Source organism: Diceros bicornis, chromosome 20 (assembly GCF_020826845.1).
Source record: "Diceros bicornis minor isolate mBicDic1 chromosome 20, mDicBic1.mat.cur, whole genome shotgun sequence".
Classification (NCBI taxonomy): domain Eukaryota; kingdom Metazoa; phylum Chordata; class Mammalia; order Perissodactyla; family Rhinocerotidae; genus Diceros; species Diceros bicornis.
The window spans coordinates 12,499,726-12,522,170 of NC_080759.1; the positions used below are offsets into that span (position 1 = coordinate 12,499,726).

The following is a 22,445-nucleotide window of genomic DNA, read 5'->3' on the forward strand; positions in this document are numbered from 1 at the left end:
AAGGGTAATCAAGTTCTTATTGAATATTTAAAGTAACCCTCAGGTACCCGGCTTCAGCATTAGTAATATAGCAGACACAGAAATATTGTCTTTTTTTTTTCCTATTCTTGAATTTGTGATTCACAGTGGTAGGGACTTTGTACAACATAAATTCTGATTCCTTTTACATTTCATCTAATTTAGATTCCTCTAGCTTCTGCTGAGTATAATAATCAATGAGTAAAATGAATTGGTCTTGGTTTGTGAATCTGCTTTTTTAAAATCAAGAAATAAATTACTTTCTGAAAATACTGAGAAATGTACCTAAATTTGGGCATTTTTTTAATGAATGGGTGAAAATATTTAAAATTAACCTTCACCATAAGCTCAGTAGAAATAGAAATTGTTGATAGTGATTGCTCATAAAATTAAACCTATTAATTAATATTAATTAGGGCAAATATTGTACTTCACTAGTTTTACGCTTTTCCTTCTTTTCCTTTCCTTTGTTGTTTACTGGAAAATGAGTTTTTATGTAATTGATACTATGATAGACACTAAATAAAAACAACATATAATTTTTTGTTTCACTCTAAAGCTCATTAATGTATTTTATTTATAAATTTAGCAATTACCTATTGAATGGCTACTGTGTGATAGATACCAGAAGAAAATAAATGGTTTCTTTTCATCTCAAGTTTTATCTGGCTTCTCATAAACTGGTAGCTCTAGGAAATGCTGTGCTTAATATTTAGCAGCTTTTAGCTCCATTTGTATAAAATTTAAAAATATTTTTAAATAAAATTAGAAATTTATAATTACTGTCTAAATTTACTTTTAATTTTAATATGCAAAATGATGTAATTCTCAGATCAAGCTATTAATCAAGATGAATATAATCAATCCATTTAGAATGCTCTTCCAGACTATGCTTTTTTTTATTAGAAGTATTATATTTATTTAAGGGTATTACATATATTTGTATATTTGTATTTAGTTTGTAGATACAGATCTATAAACTATGTATCACTGACTTAATAAATATATATTGGGAATCAACCTTGTTTCTCTGAGAAATCTGTATCTATGCTACTATATACTTTATTTATAATTGAAATCAACTTTTAAAGTAACTTAGGAATGAAGGAAGGCATATTTGCTAGAGTTTATAAGCCAGGAGTTGCCTGGGATATGGGTGCAATTTATTTTAAAGTTCTTAAAATATTGCCCACCATATGTGTTTTGTTAATTTTTCAGGCCTGACATATATTTTAGGAAGGTGATATTTTCCCTTACATCATATTATCTTTACTTTGAGCAATAAATTAGTGACTATAAATATCCATTTTTATTTCTGGAAGGTAATACTGAGCTTTGTCAACAACATTGTTCCACCAAGATATTAGTTAAATGTCACTGGACTGTAAGTATAATTTATTTATATATTTTATCATGATACATGAGCTAAAATTGATGTTTCTAAATTGTATTTAGTTTTCTGCTTTCTAGATTTGATGTCTACTGTACACTTGTTTTTTTTCACAGATATAATTTTAAATACAACAATAAAAACAGTATTAGAATAAAAACCTGGACCATTCTTCCATATTTCTTAGAACATCACACACCATCAGATAAATGTTTTTATTCAAATACAGTCAGTAGTAATTAGGCCAAATTTGGACTTTTCATAGACTGAACTGTTGAAGCCTGTTTGGATGGTGTTATTTTTAGTGACATGAGAGGTTCACCTATCTTATGTAAAAATATGCTTATTGCATTATCAGATATATGACATCATGGCGTAGGAATGTTGGGTTAGTAGTTCATAAAGACCACCAGAGTGACTGAAGTAAATAAGCTTAGTTACTTCTCTGTGCTCTAGTTTTCTCACTTTTAAAATTGGGATGCTTAACACCATGTCTGACCGGGCAAGAGAAACAATAGAAAAAATAAACAAATGGGACTACATCAAACTAAAAAGCTTCTGCACAGCCAAGGAAACCATCAACAAAACGAAAAGACAACCTAACAATTGGGAGAAGATATTTGCAAACCATACATCTGATAAGGGCTTAATCTCCAAAATATATAAAGAACTCATGCATCTCAACAACAAAAAAACTATCAACCCAATTAGAAAATGGGCAAAAGACCTGAACAGACATTTCTCCAAAGAAGATATACAGATGGCCAACAGACACATGAAAAGATGTTCAAAATCACTATCAGGGAAATGCAAATCAAAACTACAATGAGATATCACCTCACGCCCGTCAGAATGGCTATAATTAACAAGACAGGAAACAACATGTGTTGGAGAGGATGTGGAGAGAAGGGAACTCTCATACACTGCTGGTAGGAGTGCAAACTGGTGCAGCCACTATGGAAAACAGTATGGAGATTCCTCAAAAAATCAAGGATAGAACTACCACATGATCCAGCTATTCCACTGTTGGGTATTTATCCAAAGAACTTGAAAACACCAATTTGTAAAGGTACGTGCACCCCTGTGTTCATTGCAGGGTTATTCACAATAGCCAAGACTTGGAAGCAACCTAAGTGCCCATCAAGGGACGAATGGATAAAGAAGATGTGGTATATATACACAATGGAATACTACTCAGCCATAAGAAACCATGAAATCCAGCCATTTGTGACAACATGGATGGACATTGAGGGTATAATGCAAAGTGAAATAAGTCAGAGGGAGAAGGTCAAATACCATATGATTTCCTTCATTAAGTAGTAGATAATAACAACAATAAACAAACACATAGGGACAGAGATTGGATTGGTGGTTACCAGAGGGGAAGGGGGGAGGGAGGAGGGTGAAAGGGATAATTCAGTACATGTGTGTGGTGATGGGTTGTAATTAGTATTTGGGTGGTGAACATGATGTAATCTATGCAGAAATAGAAGTATAATGATGTACACCTGAAATTTATACAATGTTATAAACCAATGTTACTGCAATAAACAAAAAATTAAAAAAAAAAAAATTGGGATGCTTGCCCCAATTCCTTCCTATACTGGGATAATTCAGATCGCCTATTGTTTTTTTTTAATAAGGGAAAAACTAATTCCAAGGATTACTGTAATCATAAATAAAAACAAATATCAGGTTTTCTTTCTATAGATCCATAAGCCCATTTCCAACAATTATTTATTCCAGACATTAAAACACTCCATAACAATGAAAAAAATTTAAAAGCCACTCTTTATTGCACATTTACAACATATTTGACAACCTCCTAGTTAAATGAATCACTAAATTAATTACATTTTGGACATGCACTGCTCTTTTAGACCACTGAAAGTCAGTAAATTTTTTATTTCTTTGGGTGAGTAATCCTGCAATTTGAAAACTGTTAATATATTTCTGTAAGTATCTATTGGTGGGGATTCATCTCAGGGTTTTTTTTTTGTTTTTTTTTTTGTATTTACTATTCTGTTCTTGTAATAATTAAAAATGTTGCACTAAAATCTATTTTATTAGGTCAGTAAAAAAAAGGATAGTTAGCTTTCTTGGTAATAGAATGGGAAGTAAGTAGTGATACCAAAGTGAATATACCCTGTTAGATTAGTTTCCAGAGAATATGGTTTATCCTTAATGCATATAATTTGCCTGAGAATAAGTGGTGATTGACTAAATACTTTATTCATAAAGATACTATCTACTCAGATTATCATTTCTTTTTGTATTTTTACTATTTTTAAGTGGAGGAAAAACTTTAGTCTTCACAATCAAGATAAGTATTAAAGTGACATTGTAAAATTAGAGCCTACAAATCCTAAACCAAGAAGAACTATGAAATTAATGTATTGTTGCTAAGTGCTGGATAGATCAGCTCTTGAATAAAGTTTAGTTTGTTACATGAAAAACAGTAAGTCCATTATTCTCAGACTTTCTATAAACACCAACAATTTAAATAATGCAACATTATAAAAACTTCAAAGCACATTTAAAAAATATTTAAGTAATTGTTATCTACATCATTTGTGATTGTTCAACTGTAGTAAGGTATGAAAATTCCTAAAACGGAAAGAAAAAATAGCAAAGAAAGCAGAAAACAATGAATCCAATGACCCAGTTCACTGAATAAATATAGATGATCACCATATCCATGTCAAACCACCATCCACGGCTGTCATCTTCAAAGTGCAGATAATCCATCCTATGTGCGCCATGTGGGAACTGCCTTCTTGTAACTGGAGCTGCACGTCTATGGAAGCCTGGAAGATGTATGAACATATTATTTTAAAGTGTATTCAACTCAGGTAAGTACTCAGAAAGGAAGCTGCATTATGAACACAGGTACCAGCAACAGAGCATATCTTGATTTCACTGAGTGGTATGTTGTATTCCTGACAGTTTTTTTCCATGATAAGCAACTATCAGAAGTCTCTCCTAGTTAAGGATTTTAAGGGCAGGGACAGTAAAGTTAGTGTGGGATGTGGAGTCTGGGACTATCCTTGTTTCTGTCACTTATGTGGTGCAAGTTATATGATCTCTTTGGGTTTCAGATTTCTCATCTATATCATCTGATCATTTAATTAAAAAATGTGTGAGAATCAAATGTAATTATTTTCATGAGAGCATTTTCCAAATTTAAAGATTATTCATGTTTTATTTTTACAACTACTGTTATTATCTCTGTTTGTAACTTATGATCACCAACTTAACCTTATATCTTATACCTTGAGAATTTCATTCAGTTATGTGAGTAAAATTCTATGTGAAAAATGTTTCTTATTTTGTGTTAGCATTGAATAAACTTGACAGACAAAATGGTACTCCTTTGAAGAAATTTAGCTTTAATATAAAATTCAATTTCCTGAAGACTGATAACTTGATTATTAGTCTTTGCTTTTTACTTATCTACTGCCTACTCTAAGTATTTCTGTGCTTATTCGTGTTAGTGAGTGGGGACAATACAATAAACTGAGCAGAAAAGATGTAATTTTGATACGTGCTAGAACTCGGGTGATAAAGGTTCTATGATACTCAAGCTTGAAGCAGATTCTGGTTCATCCGTTTTAACAATTGAGCAATGTTAAATAATATGCTTTAGATCAGGCTGCTTATTCTGATGGCAAGGTTGCATTCACCTGGGTATTATTAGTATGGTTACTTAAAGTCAAACTTCTTTGATCAAGCACAATCCTAAATTAACGTTTGTATATGTCTTATTTTTTATATATATATATATATATAGTTTTTTGTGAGGAAGATCAACCCTAAGCTAACATCTGTGCTAATCCTCCTCTTTTTGCTGAGGAAGATCAGCTCTGAGCTAACATCTATTGCCAATCCTCTTTTTTCCCCCCAAAGTCCCAGTAGATAGTTGTATGTCATAGTTGCACATCCTTCTAGTTGCTGTATGTGGGACGCAGCCTCAGCACGGCTGGAGAAGCAGTGCGTCGGTGCGTGCCCGGGATCCGAACCCAGCCTGCCAGTAGCGGAGCGCACGCACTTAACCGCTAAGCCACGAGGCCGGCCCTTATTTTATATTTTTTAATAAAAATTGTATATTTTTAAGGTGTAAAACATGATGATTTGATACACATATATATAGTGAAATGATTACTATAGTCAAGCTAATTAACATACCCATCTCCTCACATAATTACCTTTTTTGTTGTTGTTTTAAGAGCACCTGAAGCCTACTCTCTTAGCAAATTTCCATTATCTCTTATCAGATATATGGTTTGCAAATATCTCTTCCCAATTCGTCAGTTGCTTTTTCGTTTTGTTGATCGTTTCCTTTGCTGTGCAGAAGGTTTTTAGTTTGATGTACTCCCACTTGTTTATTTTTGCTTTTGTTGCCTGAGCTTTTGTGGTCAGATGCAAAAAATCATTGCCAAGGCCAATGTCAAGGAGCTTACCCCTCTATGTTTTATTGTAGAGGTTATGGTTTCAGGTCTTACACTTAAGTCTTTAATCTATTTTGAGTTGATGGTGTAAGATAAGGGTCCAATTTCATTCTTTTGCATGTGGCAATCCAGTTTTCCCAACACCATTGATTAAAGAGACTGTCTTTTCCCCACTGTGTATTCTTAGCACCCTTATTGAAAATTAGTTGATTGTTTATATGTGGGTTTATTTCTGGGCTCTCCATTGTGTTCCATTGGTCTATGTGTCTGTTTTTACGCCACTACTGTTTTGATTACTATAGCTTTGCAACATAATTTGAAATTAGGAAGTGTGATTTCTATACAAATTTTAGGATTGTTTTTTCTGTTTCTGTGAAAAATGCCATTGGTAATTTGATGTAACATACCCCACCACATGTGTATATATCATCTGGTCCTATTTGTAATGCTCTATGAGAAATGGGGCTCAGATATCCATCACAAATGCTGCTGTGAGTAATAAACCACCGTTCATCTCTGACCCAGGAGTCTCCTGTCTTTTGCAAACATCCATGAAACTGGCAGACTACCTTGTTAGCTTGCATTTAAGGATAAATCTCAGACCCTTAGCAGTTCTTGACACTGGCAATCTTGTGCTCTCTTTTTACTCTCTGAAACATTTGCATAAAATTAGAATCCTTGATGGTTTGGTAAATCTAGCCTACAAAACCATTTGGGCCTGTAGTCTTTTCAGGTGTGAGGATAGATTTTTAAATATCAATCCATGTCTTTAATACCTGTTGGTCTATTCATGTTTTCTAGTTCTTCTTGAGTCATTTTTGGTAATTTTTCTATAACATTATCCATTCTATCCAAGTTTTCAAATGAATTGGACTAAAAATTTCACAGTTGTACATTTAGGGCTCTTTACAAATATTCTGGTCTCCTTCTGAGTACATGGTTTATTTGCATTTCCCTGCCCCTTAGAACTTTGGCATGGCCATGAGACTTGGCCAATGAAAATGAATGCCCAATGAAAATACTGTGTGTTGCTTCTGGGTAGAGCATTTATCAGTTTGAGATGCTGCAGCAGTTTCTTTTCCTCCTCCACAACAACTAGCAATGTACCAGACAGAGGCTGCCCTGTCATCCTGGCTCATAAAGTTTAGGATGATGTGGAGTAGAGCACTCAGGAGTTCAGGGACAAAATATTTCAATGTTACTATAAATTCTGACTGAAAATAATGATGTGGCTTATAAACTCTTAAAGAAAAGGGCGACAGTCATGAAAGTTGCATCTGACTTGTTTTCCCACATGATAAAAAAAGAAAAAAGAAAAATCTCTTGAAGAAATTCATTGTGTGAAATTAAAGAGCAAGAAAGAACTGTGAAGAAAATCTCCAAGTTACTATCATGTTTAGAAAGAATATAAAGAAGAACCAACATTCCAGAATGTCAAACAGGTACTACTGCCTCTTCATAAATTCTATTTTGTAAAAACAATTTTACCTCAGAAGGATTTCTCTCATATCCTAGAAAACAAGGCTATGACTTTTAGTTCCTCCCACAATATATGGTTCAAATTAATATTCACCATCAAAGACCAGAGTAGGCTCCATTATTTTGAAGATTCTTTCAGGGACAGAAAGACCGTCAACAATTATCTCATTCATTTTTGCAATGTTAGCAACTTGCACAGTGCTTTAGTGGGTACTTGATATGTTTTTATTGAATGGATAGATGAGTGCCTGTATAAGGATAGACTTCAGAGAATAGAACGAATAATTAACCCATTTTTTGAGAATGTTCCAAATCAAGCTTCTCAAATGTATTTTCAGCAGGAATTGAATATCATTGTGAATATATTTGAGACACATTTTGTAGTTCTTATGAAAAAATATTATTTAGAGGTTAATTCCGAGAGACCTGAAATCAGTATTAAAAAGGAAATATGTCCTATTCTTCACGTGTGATGGGACAAAAGGTTGAAGCACCGTGTTTTACTGCTCTGTATTCTTCATATTACATAAGAATTTCGTTGTGTCAAAAATTGATTGATATAAGTAGGCCTTAGCAGAGGTGGAGTGATATTTTTATAGTAACAAGTAGGTATAGAGTTACTCTGTTAATATACTTGAAAAGTTAATGCAAAATGGATTTTAAATTTCATCTTTATCTCCTATCTCTTTCAGATCCCAGAGTCAAATGTATTAATCCTGAAAAATTAACTTTTTGTATTGAATAAGTTAAAATATATTGCAGATTACTTATAATTCTATAACACCTGCTTAATTTTCAATATAGCATATAAAGTATCAAGCTACATTATAAAATTAATTTTTTTTTTCTGTAACCAGGTAAGTAGGGAATACCACGTCTGTTTAAAAAAAATACTTTTTTTTGTGGTAAAATATATATAACATAAAATTTGCCATTTTAACCATTTTTTAGTATACAATTCAGTGGCATTAATTACATTCACAAAGTTGTACAACCATCACCACTATTTCCAAAAAATTCTTCCTTACTACAAAGAGAAGCTCTAATTCCCAATCCCCACTCTCCCCCGCCCCTGGTAACCTCTAATCTATTTTCTCTTTCTACGAATTTGCCTATTCTAGATATCTCATATAAGTGGGATCATAAAATATTCATCGTTTTGTGTCTGCCTTATTTCACTTAGCATAATGTTTTCAAGGTTCACTGATACTGCAGCATGTATCAGAACTTCATTCCTTTTTATGTCTGAATGATATTCCATTGTATGTATATACTACATTTTGTTTAGCCATTAATTCGTTTATAGATACTTGGGTTATTTCCATCTTTTGGCTATAGTGAATAATGCTGCAATAAACATTGTCATACAATTATCTGTTTGAGGCCCTATTTTCAATTCTTTTGGGTATATATCTAGGAGTAGAATTAAGTCATATGGTAATTCTATGTTTAGCTTTTTGAGGAAACTCTATGTTTTCATAGTGGGATGCATCATTTCAGATCTCTACCAGCAATATACAAGGGTTCTAATTTCTCCACATCCTTGCTAACATTTGTTATTTTCTGTTTTTAAACATTTTTTTAGTACAACCATTCCAGTAGGTGTGAATATCATTTTGATTTGCATTCATTCCTCTAATGATTAATGATGTTGAGCATCTTTTCATGTGCTTATTGGCTATCTGTATATCTTCTTTGGAGAAAAGTATATTCAAGTCCATTGCCCATTATTAAATTGGGTTGTCTTCTTGTTATTGAATTCTTTATATATTCTGGGTATTAAACCCTTATCAGATATATAGTTTGGAAATATTTTCTCTCATTATGTCTTTTTACCTTCTTGATAATGTCCTTTGATGCACAAAATTTTTAATTTTGATAAAGTTCAATTTGTTAATTTTTTAATTTTGTTGCTTATGCATTTGGTGTTATATTTACATATTATAGTTATATATCCATGAAGATTTATCTCTATATTTTCTTCTAAGAGTTTTATGGTTTTAGCTCTCATATTTAAGTCGATCCATTTTGAGTTCATTTTTGTATATGTTATGGGGTAGGGATCCAATTTTATTCTTTTGCATGTGGAAATCCAGTTGTCTTAGCACTATTTGTTGAAGAGACTATTCTTTCTCTATTGAATGGACTTAGCACTTTTGTCAGAAATCAATTGGCCATGGACATATGGGCTTATTTCTAGATTTTCTATTCCATTGATTTATATGTCTGTCCTTACCCTAGTACCACACTGTTTTGATTACCATAGTTTTGTAGGAAGTTTTGAAATTGGGAAGTGTGAGTCCTACAGCATGGTACTTCTTTTTCAAGATTTTTTTTGTTATTCAGGGCCCTTGACATTCCATGTGAATATGAGGATCAGCTTTTCCATTTCTGCAAAAGAGCTACTGTAATTTTAATAGAAACTGCACTGAATATGTAGATAGCTATGGGTAGTACTGATATCATAACAATATTAAGCCTTCTAATCCATGAAAATGGGATATCTTTCCAATTAATATATTTGCTTTAATTTCTTTCAGCAATGTTTGTAGTTTTCAGTGTACAAGTCTTTCACATCTTTGGTTAACATTTTTCCTATTTATTTACTCTTTTAGATGCTATTGTAAATGAAATTGCTTTCTTAATATCCTTTTCAGATTATTCACTGTTGTGAACACTACTGATTTTTTTGTGTTGATCTCATAACCTGCAAATTTGCTGAATTTGTCTATTAGCTCTAGTAGCTTTCTTTTAGATTCTTTGGGATTTTTCTATATATAGGATTATGTCATCTATGAATAGAAATAAGTTTAATTCTTCCTTTCCAATTTGGGTGCCTTTTATTTCTTTTTCTTATCTAATTGCTCTGGCTAGAATTTCTAGCCCAATGTTGAATAGCAATGGGGAAAGTGGGTGTCTTTGTCTTGTTCTTAATCTTAGGGGAAAAGCTTTCAATCTTTCACATTAAGTTTGATGTCAGCTGTGTTTTTCATAAATGCCCTTTGTCATGTTGAGAAAGTTCCCTTCTATTCCTAGTTTTCTGAGTGTTCTTATCAGGAAAGGGTGCTTGATTTTGTCAAATGCCTTTTATGCACCAATCGAGATGATCCTTTTTTTACTTCATTTTATTAATGTGGTATATTACATTTATTTTCTTACATTGAACCACCCCTGCATTCCTGGGATAAATACCATTTGGTCATAGTGTATAATCCATTTAATATGCTGTTGAAATCAGTTTGCTAGTATTTTTTGTAGGATTTTTGAATCTATATTCATAAGGGCTATCGGTCTGTAATTTTCTTTTCTTGTGATGTCTTTATGTGGCTTTCATATTGGGGTAATGCTGCTCTCATAGAATGAGTTAGGAAGTGTTCTCTTCTCCTCAATTTTTCAGAAGAGTTTGAGAAGGATCAGTGTTCTTTCTTTAAATTTTGGTAGAATTCATCTGTGATGTCATTTGGTCCTGGACTTTTTTTTTGCTGGAAGATTTTTGATTACTGATTCAATTTCTTTACTTGTTATAAGTCTGTTGAGATTTTCTATTATTTATTCTTAAGTCAGTTTAGATAATTTGTGTGTTTCTAGGAATTTGTCCATTTAATCTAGGTTATCTAATTTTTTGGTGTACAACTGCCCATAGTACTTTCATATAATCCTTTTTATTTCTCTAAGGTTGGTAGTAATGTCTCCACTCTCTTTCTGATTTTAGTTATTTGCATCATCTGTCTCTTTTTTCTTAGCCAGTCTAGCTAAAGGTTTGCCAATTTTGTTGATCTTTTAAAAGAGCCAACTTTTGGTTTTGTTGATTCTCTCTATTGTTTTTCTATTCTGTATTTCATTTACCTGCATTCTAATCTTTATCATTTACTTCCTTTGACTAGCTTTGGGTTTAGATTGGTCTTGTTTTTCTAGTTCCTCAAGGTGTAAAATTATGTTATTGATTTGACATCTTGCTTTCTTTTTTAATGTAGGTGTTTATAGCTATAAATTTCCCTCTGAACATTGCTCTTGCTGCATCCCATAAGTTTTGGTATTTGTATTTGTTTTCATTCATCTTGAGGTATTTTCTCTTTTTTCCAGTTTCTTTAATTGAATATTTGACATACAATATTGTGTAAATTTAAGGTGTACAACATGTTAATATATTGTAATATGATTGCAGTTGTAGTGATATTTAGCACCTCTATCACATTACATAATTATCCTTGCTTTTTAGTGGTTGGGATAACTAAGTTTTAGTCTCTTAGAAAGTTTGATGATTATAGTACAGTATTGTCATCTCTATTCATTGTACTGTGCATTAGATCACTATGGCTTATTTACTACTTGTTGCAAGTTTGTACCCTTAAACAACTTCTCTCTTATCCTCTGACCCTTCATTCCCTGTATCCACCATTTTAGTTTGTAACGAGTTTGACTTTTTTAGATTCCACATATAAGTGATATCATATAGTACTTGTCTTTCTCTGTCTGACTTATCTCACTTAGCATAATGTGCTCAAGGTCCATCCATGCTGTCACACATAGCAGGATATCCTCCCTTCTCATAGCTGAATAATATTCCATTGTGTGTGTGTATATATATACACACACACACACACACACACCACATTTTCTTTACCCATTCATCTATCAAGGGACACTTAGGTTGTTTCCATATCTTGGCTATTGTGAATAATGCTGCAATAAACATAGGAGTACATATAACTCTTTGAAATCTTGTTTTCATTTCCTTTGGGTATATAGCCAGAAGTCGAGTTGCTGGATCTTAGGATAGATTTATTTTTAATTTTTTGAGGAATTTCCATATTGTTTTCCATAGTGGTTGGACCAACTTACATTACCACCAATAGTGTATAAGGGTTTACACCACATCCTCACCAGCAGTTGCTCTCTTTTATCTTCTTGATGATAGCCATTCTAACAGGCATGAGGAGATTTGTGCTTTCAATTTGCATTTCCCTGGTGATGAGTGATGTTGAGTATCTTTTCATGTGCCAACTGGCCATTTTGATCTCTTCTTTGGAAAAATGTGTATCTAGTTCTTCTGCCCAATTTTAATTTGATTGTCTTTTTGTTATTAAGTTCTCTGTATATTTTGGATGTTACCTTCTTATCTGATATACAGTTTGCAAAAATTTTCTCTCATTCTGTAGGTTGTCTTTTTATTTTGTTAACTGTTTCCTTTGTGGTGAAGAAGCGTTTGAGTTTGAGGTAGTTCCATTTGTTGATTTTTGCTTTTGGCATCATATCAGAAAATCTTTGCCTAGATCAATGTCAAGGAGGTTATCCCCTACATATTCTTCGAGGAGTTTTATAGTATCAGGTCTTATGTTTAAGTCTTTAATCCACTTCAAATTAATTTTTGTGGGTGGTGTGAGACAGGGGTCCAATTTCATTGTTCTGCAGGTATTTCTCCAGTTTTCCCAGCACCATTTGTTAAAGAGACTATCCTTTTCCAATTGGGTGTTCTTGGGTCCCTTGTCAAATATTAGTTGGCTGTGTATGCAGGGATTTAACTTGGGGATCACTATTCTGTTCCATTGGTATATGTATCTATTTTTGTTCCAGTACCATACTGTTTTTATCACTACAGCTTTGTTCTATACTTTGAAATCAGGAAGCATGATACCTCTGGCTTTCTTCTTTTTTCTCAGGATTGCTTCAGCTATTCAAGGTCTTCTGTGATTCAACAGAACTTTTAGGATTTTTTCTTCTACTTCTGTGAGGAATGCCTTTGGTATTTTGATGGGTATTGCATTGAATCTGCATATGGCTTTGGACAGTATGGACATTTTAACAATATTAATTGTTCCAATCCATGAACACAGGAATGTCTTTCCATTTGTTTGTGTCTTCTAGGATTTCATTCAGCAAAGTCTTGTAATTTTCATTGTACAAATATTTCACTTTCTTGGTTAAATTGATTCCTAAGTATTTTATTGTTTCTGATGCTATTGTAAATGGGTTAGTTTTCTTTATTTCTTTTTCAGATGTTTCATCACTAGTGTAAAGGAATGCAAGTGATTTCTGTATGTTGATTTTGTCTCCTGCAACTTTACTGAAATCATTGATTAGTTCCAGCAGTTTTTTGGGTAGACTCTTTGGGATTTTCTATATATAAAATTATATCATCAGCAAATAGCAACAATTTTACTTCTTCCTTTCTGATTGGGATACCTTTTATTTCTTCGTCTTGCCTAATTGCTCTAGCTAGGACTTTCAGTACTATATTGAATAGGAGTGGTGCAAGTGGGCATCTTTGTCTTGTTCCTGATATTAGAGGAAAAGCTTTCAATTTTTCTCCATTGGGCATAATGTTAGGTGTGAGTTTGTCATATATGTTGAGGTATGTTCCTTCCACACCCAATCTATTAAGGGTTTTTATCATGAAAGGATGTTGTTTGTCAAATGCTTTCTCTGCACCTATTGAGATGATCATGTGATTTTTATCTTAAATTTATTGAATAATATATTTATTGATTTGCATTATGTTGAACCATCCTTGCATCCCAGAGATAAATCCCACTTGGTCCTGCTATATTATCATTTTAGTGGGTTCTTGAATTTGGTTTGCTAAATATTTTGTTGAGTTTTTTTTTATTACTTTATTGAGGTCATATTAGCTTATAACAATGTGTAAATTTAAGGAGTATATTATTATATTTCAGTGTCTGTATAGACTGCATTGTGTTCAACCATCAATAGTCTAGTTTTTCTCCATCACCATACAGATGTGTCCCTTTACCCCTTTTGCCCTCCTGCCACCCCCTTCTCCTCTGGTAACCACTCATCTGTTCTTATCTATGTATTTGTTTATCTTCCACATATTAGTGAAATCATACAGTATTTGTCTTCCTCTGTCTGACTTATTTCACTTAGCATAATACCCTCAACGTCCATCTATGTTGTCACAAATGGCACGATTTTGCCTTTTTTTATATATATACCACATATTCTTTATCTATTCACCAGCTGATTGGCACTGAATAATGCTGTGAATAAAATAGGGATGCATAAATCTCTTTGAATTGTTGATTTCATGTTCTTTGGCTAAATACCCAGTAGTAGATAGTTGGATCATATGGTATTTCTGTTTTTAATATTTTGAGAAATCTCCATAATGTTTTCCATAGTGGCTGCACAAGTTTGCATTCCCATCAGCAGTGTATGAGGGTTCCCTTTTCTCCACATCTTCTCCAACACTTGTTATTTCTGGCCCTTTTCATAATAACCATTCTGACGGGTGTGAGGTGATATCTCTTTGTAGTTTTGATTTGCATTTCCCTGATAATTAGTGATGTTGAACATCTTTTCATGTTCCTATTGGCCATCTGTATATCTTTGGAAAAATGTCTGTTCAGATCATCTGCCCATTTTTTTTTTTTTTTTTTTTGTGAGGAGATCAGCCCTGTGCTAACATTCGCCAATCCTCCTCTTTTTTTGCTGAGGAAGACGGCCCTGGGCTAACATCTGTGCCCATCTTCCTCCACTTTATATGGGACGCCGCCACAGCATGGCTCGCCAAGCAGTGCGTCGGTACACGCCCAGGATCCGAACCAGTGAACCCCGGGCCGCCGCAGCGGAGCGCGCGCACTTAACCGCCTGCGCCACCGGGCCGGCCCCACATCTGCCCATTTTTTGATTGGGTTGTTCATTATTTTTGTTGTTGAGTTGTATGAGTTCTTTATATATTTTGGATATTAATTGCTTGTTGGATATATGATTTGCAAATATTCTCTCTCAATTGGTGGGAGGGATTGTCTTTTCGTTTTGTTGACAGTTGCCTTGCAGAAACATTTTAGTCTGATGTACTCCCACTTGTTTATTTTTTCTTTTGTTGCCCTTTTCTGAGTAGACATGGTGTTCAAAAGGATACTGCTGGAGAGAGAAGTCAAGTTGGCAGCATAGGTGGACTCTGAACTCACCTCCTCCCATGGACACAGCCAATTTACAACTACTCTTGGAAAAATTACCCAAGAGAGAACTGAAAACTGGATAAGAGGAACCCCTGCAACAAATGACGATCCTAATTGAGGTGGAAGAGGCAGAAACTCCCTCTGGAGAGAAAAAACGCCACCTTCACAAGCCACAATGCTTCACGGCCACCTGGGGGCAGCCCAAAGGTACGCAGCCTTCACTGGAGGAGTGGGGGACCTGAGCTGGGAAGAATTCCTGCTATAGCCATTTTTTGGACCCAGCACAACCAAGACGAGTGGCATAATATCTGACTTTGCTTGCTACTGACAACATTAGGAATACCCCCGGGAAAGCTGGTTCACAAAGAAATTAAACTGGCTCTTAAAGGGTCCACACACAAATTCACCCATTTCGGAAGGCAACCTAAAATCACCAGAAAGAAAGGTGCGCAGTCCTTTGGTGAAAAGAAACTCATCTGATAGGCTCTGAGTGCCTCTCAGTGAGAGGGGAGATCTCGCCAGGGACTGGGACATTGGTGCCAGCCATTGTTGTGATCTGCTGTGGGTGTGCTGACACAGACGTTGGCAGATACCACTGGAGTTCTCCCTGGGGCTTGCTAGCCCAGGGTCTGCCCCACCCACGAGAGCACCGATTTAATCCAGCCCAGCCAGGGCAGGCAGCCCACCCCAGGGACTGGCCACACCCAACAACAAGCTCTCGGGCTACTTGTGGGCCTGCATAGATTGGTGACTGGATTCTCCAGAGCCTGGTGAGTGAGTCCACCTCTGTGGGGCAGGGTGTGCGCAAGGAGCAGGTGGAGAGTGTGGGGCATTGGTGGAGTGTGTGGTGCTCCTGCCTTGGAGAGACTGGGTCCACTTCAGGGGGTCAGGGCATGCACGTGGGGCCGGACTGTATTGAGTGTGTGTGTGGACCTGTGGGCAGCAGGGCTTGTCAGCTGCAGAAGACTTGTGCTTCTCAAAGAGCCACATAGGGGGTTTTCCCCACCTTCCAAAGCCTGAAACAATTAGGTGCTCCTGTGCCTGAGGCCAGCCCCACCCAGCTGCAATCCTCAGAGAGCTGACAAGAACCTTATAGGCGGGAGGCTTGTGGGAATTGTAAGCCCCTGAGCATAACAACCAGCCACGCTGGGGGCCTACTCAATAGAAAAACTGCAACAGGAATGTGCTATTAGACCTTGCAGCCAACTGTGCTGGGACTTCCCACACCTGATAAAGAGACTGAAGGGCCCACAACAACTACACGCAGCTGAGCATTACAACCAGCTCGATGAGGACAGCTCAGCCTCCCTGGGTGCCTACGGGAAGAGCAACCCTGCCACAACAGAAGGACACACGTAGCCCACACAGGGGTCACTACTGGAACATTTGGAACTGGTGACAAGAGGGAAGCACACTGAAAGGCCTTATAAGGCATCACTTATATAAGGTCATCTCTCCAAGATCAGGAGACGTAGCTGACCTACCTAATACTTAGACACAAGCACAGGAAAAGAGGCAGAAAGGAGGCAAAAGAATTCATTCCAAGTAAGGGAACAGGACAAAACACCAGAAAAGGAACTAAATGAAACAGAAATGAACAACCTACCTGATAGAGAGTTCAAACAAAGAGTGTTAAGGATGTTCACTGATCCTGGGAGAATGGATGAACTCAGTGAGAACGTCAACAAAGAAATGGAAGATATAGAAAAGAACCAATCACAAATGAAGAATATAATACTGGAAATGAAAAATTCACTAGAGGGACACAAAAGCAGAGTAGAGGATACAGAAGAACGGATCAGCAAGCTGGACGAAAGACTAGAAGAAATAACCCAAGCTGAACAGATAAAAGAAAAAAGAATTAAAAAGAGTCTAAGGGACCTCTGGGACAACATGAAGCACAATAACATCCATGTCATATGTGTCCCAGAAGGAGAAGAGAGAGACAAAGGGGCAGAGAATCTATTCAAAGAAATCATAGCTGAAAACTTCCCTAAACTAAGGAAGGAAATAGACATCCAGGTACAGGAAGCACAGAGAGCACCAAACAAGATACACCCAAAGAGGCCCACACCAAGACACATCATAATTAAAATGTCCAGCATTAAAAATAAACAGAGAGTCCTAAAAGCCACAAGAGAAAGACAAGTTACATACAAAGGAAACCCCGTAAGGCTGTCAGTTGACTTCTCTGCAGAAAACCTTACAGACTAGAAGGGTGTGTCACTTAAATATATTTAAAGTGCTAAAAGGAAAAAACCTACAGCCAAGAATACTCTGCCCAGCAAAGTTATCATTCAAAATAGAAGGAGAGATGAAAAGTTTCCCAGGCAATAAAAATTAAGAGTTTGTCACCAAGAAACCAGTTCCACAAGAAATGCCAAAGGGACTTACTTAAGGGGGAAAGAGAAGACCACAAATAGGAAAAATTATCTATTTCAATGATAAGAGGGTAGCGGACAGAAACGCACAAAAAAAAAGGTCAGATATGATATCAAATACATAATATGTGAAAGGAGGGGAGTTAAAGAGTAGAGTTTCTAGACAGAGGTCAAACTAAAGAGACCATCAACTTAATATAGATTCCTATATATGTAGATTACTGTATATGAACCCCATGGTAATCACAAACCAGAAACCTACAATAAATACACAAAAAACTAAGAGAAATTAATCCAAACGTGATACTAAAGAAAGGCATCAAAGCACAAGGGAAGAGAGCAAGCAAAAAAGAAAGGAACAGAGAAGAACTACTAAAACACTGAGAAAAAAAAGTTAAAAAATGGAAGTAAGTAAATACTTATCAATAGCTACTTCAGTTATTTATTTTTTTTGTGAGGAGGATCAGCCCTGAGCTAACACCCATGCTAATCCTCCTCTTTTTGCTGAGGAAGACCGGGTCTGAGCTAACATCTATTGCCAATCCTCCTCCTTTTTTTTTTCCCCAAAGCCCCAGTAGATAATTGTACGTCATAGTTGCACATCCTTCTAGTTGCTGTATGTGGGATGCAGCCTCAGGATGGCCGGAGAAGCGGTGCATCAGTGCGTGCCTGGGATCTGAACCCGGGCCGCCAGTAGCAGAGCGTGCACACTTAACCGCTAAGCCATGGGGCTGGCCTACCAGTAGCTACTTTAAATGTCAATGGATTAAATGCTTCAATTAAAAGCCATAGATTTGCTGACTGGATAAAAAAACAAGACCCATATATATGCTGCATACAAGAGACACACTTCAAACACTAACAAACTGAAAGTGAAGGGATGGATAAAGATACCCAATGTGAATGGCAATGAAAAGAAAGCTGGGGTAGAAATACTCATATCAGACAAAACAGACTTTAAAACAAAAACTGTAACAAGAGACTATATATATATATTGATCAAGGGAATATAATGATCAAGGGAACAATCCAACAAGGGGATATAACACTATAACAGTGCACCTAAAGAAAGTGGCAAAAGAACAAACAAAGCCCAAAATCAATAGAAAGGAAATAATAAAAATCAGAGCAGAAATAAATGAAATAGAGACTAAAAAAAATTAGAAAAAAATCAATTGAACCAAGAGCTCCTTCTTTGAAAAGATAAACAAAATTGACAAACCTTTAGCTAGACTCACCAAGAAAAAAAGAGAGAAGGCTCAAATAAGGAAAAGAAGAAATGAAAGAGAAGAAATTACAACGGACATCTCAGAAATAGAAAAGATTATAAGAGAGTACTATGAAAAGCTATACACCAACAAATTGGATAATCAAGAAGAAATGGTTAAATTCTTAGAATCATACAACCTTATAAAACTGAATCAAGAAGAAACAGAATTTGAACAGACCAATCACCAGCAAGGAGATCGAAAGAGTAATAAAAAAACCTCCCCAAAAAGAAAAGTCCAGGACCAGATGGCTTCCCTGGTGAATTCTACCGAACATTCAAAGAAGACTTAATACCTATCGTTCTCAACTCTTCCAAAAAATTGAATAGGAGGGGAAGCTCCCTAACTCATTCTATGAAGCCAACAATACCCTGATACCAAAACCAGACAAGGAAACATGAAAAAAGAAAATTACTGGCCAATATCACTGATGAACACAGATGAAAAAATCCTCAACAAAATACTAGCCAAACAAATACAACAATACATTTAAAAGCTTATACACCATGATCAGGTGGGATTTATTCCAGGGATGCAAGGACTGTTCAACAACTGCAAATTAATCATTGTGATAAACCACATTAATAAAATGAGGAATAAAAATCACACGATCATCTCAACAGATGCAAAGAAAGTATCTGACAAAATAGAGCATCCATTTATAATAAAAACTCTCAATAAAATGGGTATAGAAGGAAAATGCCTCAACATAATAAAGGCCATATATGACAAACCCACAGCTAATATCATCCCCAATGGTGAAAAACTGAAAGCTATCCCTCTAAGAATAGGTACCAGAGAAGGATGCCCATTCTCACCACTTGTATTTAACATAGTATTGGAAGTCCTAGCCAGAACAATCAGGCAAGAAAAAGAAATAAAAGGGATCCAAATTGGAAAGGAAGAAGTGAAACGGTCACCCTTTGCAGATGACATGAATTTATATTTAGAAAACCCTAAAGAATCCACCGAAAAACTTTTAGAAGTAATAAGTGAATACGGTAAAGTTGCAGGATACAAAATCAACATACAAAAATCAGATGCATTTGTATACACTAACAACGAAGCAGTAGAAAGAGGAATTAAGAAAATAATCACATTTACAATGGCAACGAAAAGAATAAAATACCTAGGAATAAACTTAACCAAAGAGGTGAAAGATTTGTACACTGAAAACTATAAAACATTGCTGAAAGAAATTGAAGACGACACAAAGAAATGGAAAGATATTCTGTGATCTTGGATTGGAAGAATTAACATAGTTAAAATGTCCATACTTCCTAAATCAATTTATAGATTCAATGCAATCCCTATTAAAGTTCCAACAACATTTTTCACTGAAATAGAACAAAGAACCCTAAAATTTATATGGAACAACATTAGACCCCAAATAGCCAAAGGAATCCTGAGAAAAAAGAACAAAGCTGGAGGTATCACACTCCCTGATTTCAAAATATACTACAAAGCTATAGTAACCAAAACAGCATAGTACTGGCACAAAAACAGACACACAGATCAATGGAATAGAATCAAAAGCCCAGAAATAAACCCACACATCTATGGACAGCTAATTTTTGACAAAGGCGCCATGAACATACAATGGAGAAAGGAAAGTCTCTTCAACAAATGGTGTTGGGAAAACTGGATAGCCACCTGCAAAAAAATGAAAGTAGACCATTATCTTACACCATACACAAAAATTAACTCAAAATGGATTAAAGACTTGAATGTAAAACCTAAAACCATGAAACTTCCAGAAGAAAAGATAGGAAGTATGCACTTTGACATTGGTCTTAGCAACATATTTTCAAACTCCATGTCTGACCGGGCAAGAGAAATAATAGAAAAAATAAACAAAAGGGACTACATCAAACTAAAAACCTTCTGCAGCAGAAAGGAAACCATCAACAAAATGAAAAGACAACCTAACAATTGGGAGAAGATGTTTGCAAACCATATATCTGATAAGGGGTTAATATGTAAAATATATAAAGAACTCATACATCTCAACAACAAAAAAACTAACAACCCAATTTAAAAATGGGCAAAAGACCTGAACAGACATTTCTCCAAAGAAGATATACAGATGGCCAACAGACACATGAAAAGATGTTCAACATCATTAACTATCAGGGAAATGCAAATCAAAACTACAATAAGATATCACCTCATACCCGTCAGAATGGCTATAATTAACAAGACAGGAAACAACAAGTGTTGGAGAGGATGTGGAGAGAAGGGAACTCTCATACACTGCTGGTGGGAGTGCAAACTGGTGCAGCCACTATGGAAAACAGTACGGAGATTCCTCAAAAAAGTAAGGATAGAACTACCATACGATCCAGCTATTCCACTGCTGGGTATTTATCCAAAGAACATGAAAACACCAATGCATAAATATACACGCACCCCTGTGTTCATTGCATCCTTATTCACAATAGCTAAGAGTCGGAAACAACCTAAGTGCCCATCAAGGGATGAATGGATGAAGAAGATGTGGTATATACACACAATGGAATACTACTCAGCCATAAGAAACGATGAAATCCAGCAATTTGTGACAACATGGATGGACATTGAGGGTATTATGCTAAGTGAAATAAGTCAGAAGGAGAAGGTCAAATACCATATGATCTCACTCATAAGTAGAAGATACAAACAACAACAAACAACCACATAGAGACAGAGATTGGATTGGTGGTTACCAGAGGGAAAGTGGGGAGGGAGGAGGGTGAAAGGGATGATAGGCGCATGTGTATGGTGATGGACTGTAATTAGTATTTGGGTGGTGAACATCATGTAATATATGCAGAAATAGAAGTATAATGATGTACGCCTGAAATTTATTTATTCATTTTTTTTGAGGAAGATCAGCCTTGAGCTAATATCCATGCCAATCATCCTCTTTTTGCTGAGGAAGACTGGCTCTGAGCTAACATCTATTGCCAATCCTCCTCTTTTTTCCCCAAAGCCCCAGTGATTAGTTATATGTCATAGTTGCACATCCTTCTAGTTGCTGTATGTGAGACGCAGCCTCAGCATGGCTGGAGAAGCGGTGCGTTGGTGCGCACCGGGATCCAAACCCGGGCCGCCAGTAGCGGAGCACGCGCACTTAACTGCTAAGCCACGGTGCCAGCCCCAACACCTGAAATTTATACAATGTTATAAACCAATGTTACCACAATAACAAAAATAAATTTAAAAATTTTAAAAATTAAAAAGAAAAAGGGATACTGCTGAGACCAATGTCAAAGAAGGTACTGCCTATATTTTCCTTGAAGAGTTTTATAGTTCAAGTCTTACACCCAAATCTTTAACCCATTTTGAGTTAATTTTTGTGTATGGTGAAAGATAATGGTCCACTTTCATTTTTTTGCATGTGGCTGTCCAGTTTTCCCAACACCATTTATTGAAGAGACTTTTCTTTTCTCCATTGTATGTTCTTGGCTCCTTTCTCAAAGATTAGCTGTCCATAGACGTGTGGTTTTATTTCTGGGCTTTCAATTCTGTTCCATTGATCTGTGTGTCTGTTTTTGTGC

At 35.6% G+C, this 22,445-nt stretch overlaps 1 protein-coding gene across 3 annotated transcripts in view; it reads right to left on the minus strand.

Moving 5' to 3' along the window:
* Positions 1 to 3,127: 3,127 nt before the first annotated feature.
* Positions 3,128 to 22,445, minus strand: part of RNF180 (ring finger protein 180) — a 246,717-nt gene continuing 227,399 nt past the window's right edge. For all 3 annotated transcript variants that reach the window (XM_058564005.1, XM_058564004.1, XM_058564006.1), the window contains one exon: positions 3,128 to 4,215. In XM_058564005.1, coding sequence (XP_058419988.1) covers positions 4,016 to 4,215 — 200 coding nt within the window. In that variant the 3' untranslated portion in view covers positions 3,128 to 4,015. The remainder of the gene's footprint in view (positions 4,216 to 22,445) is intronic.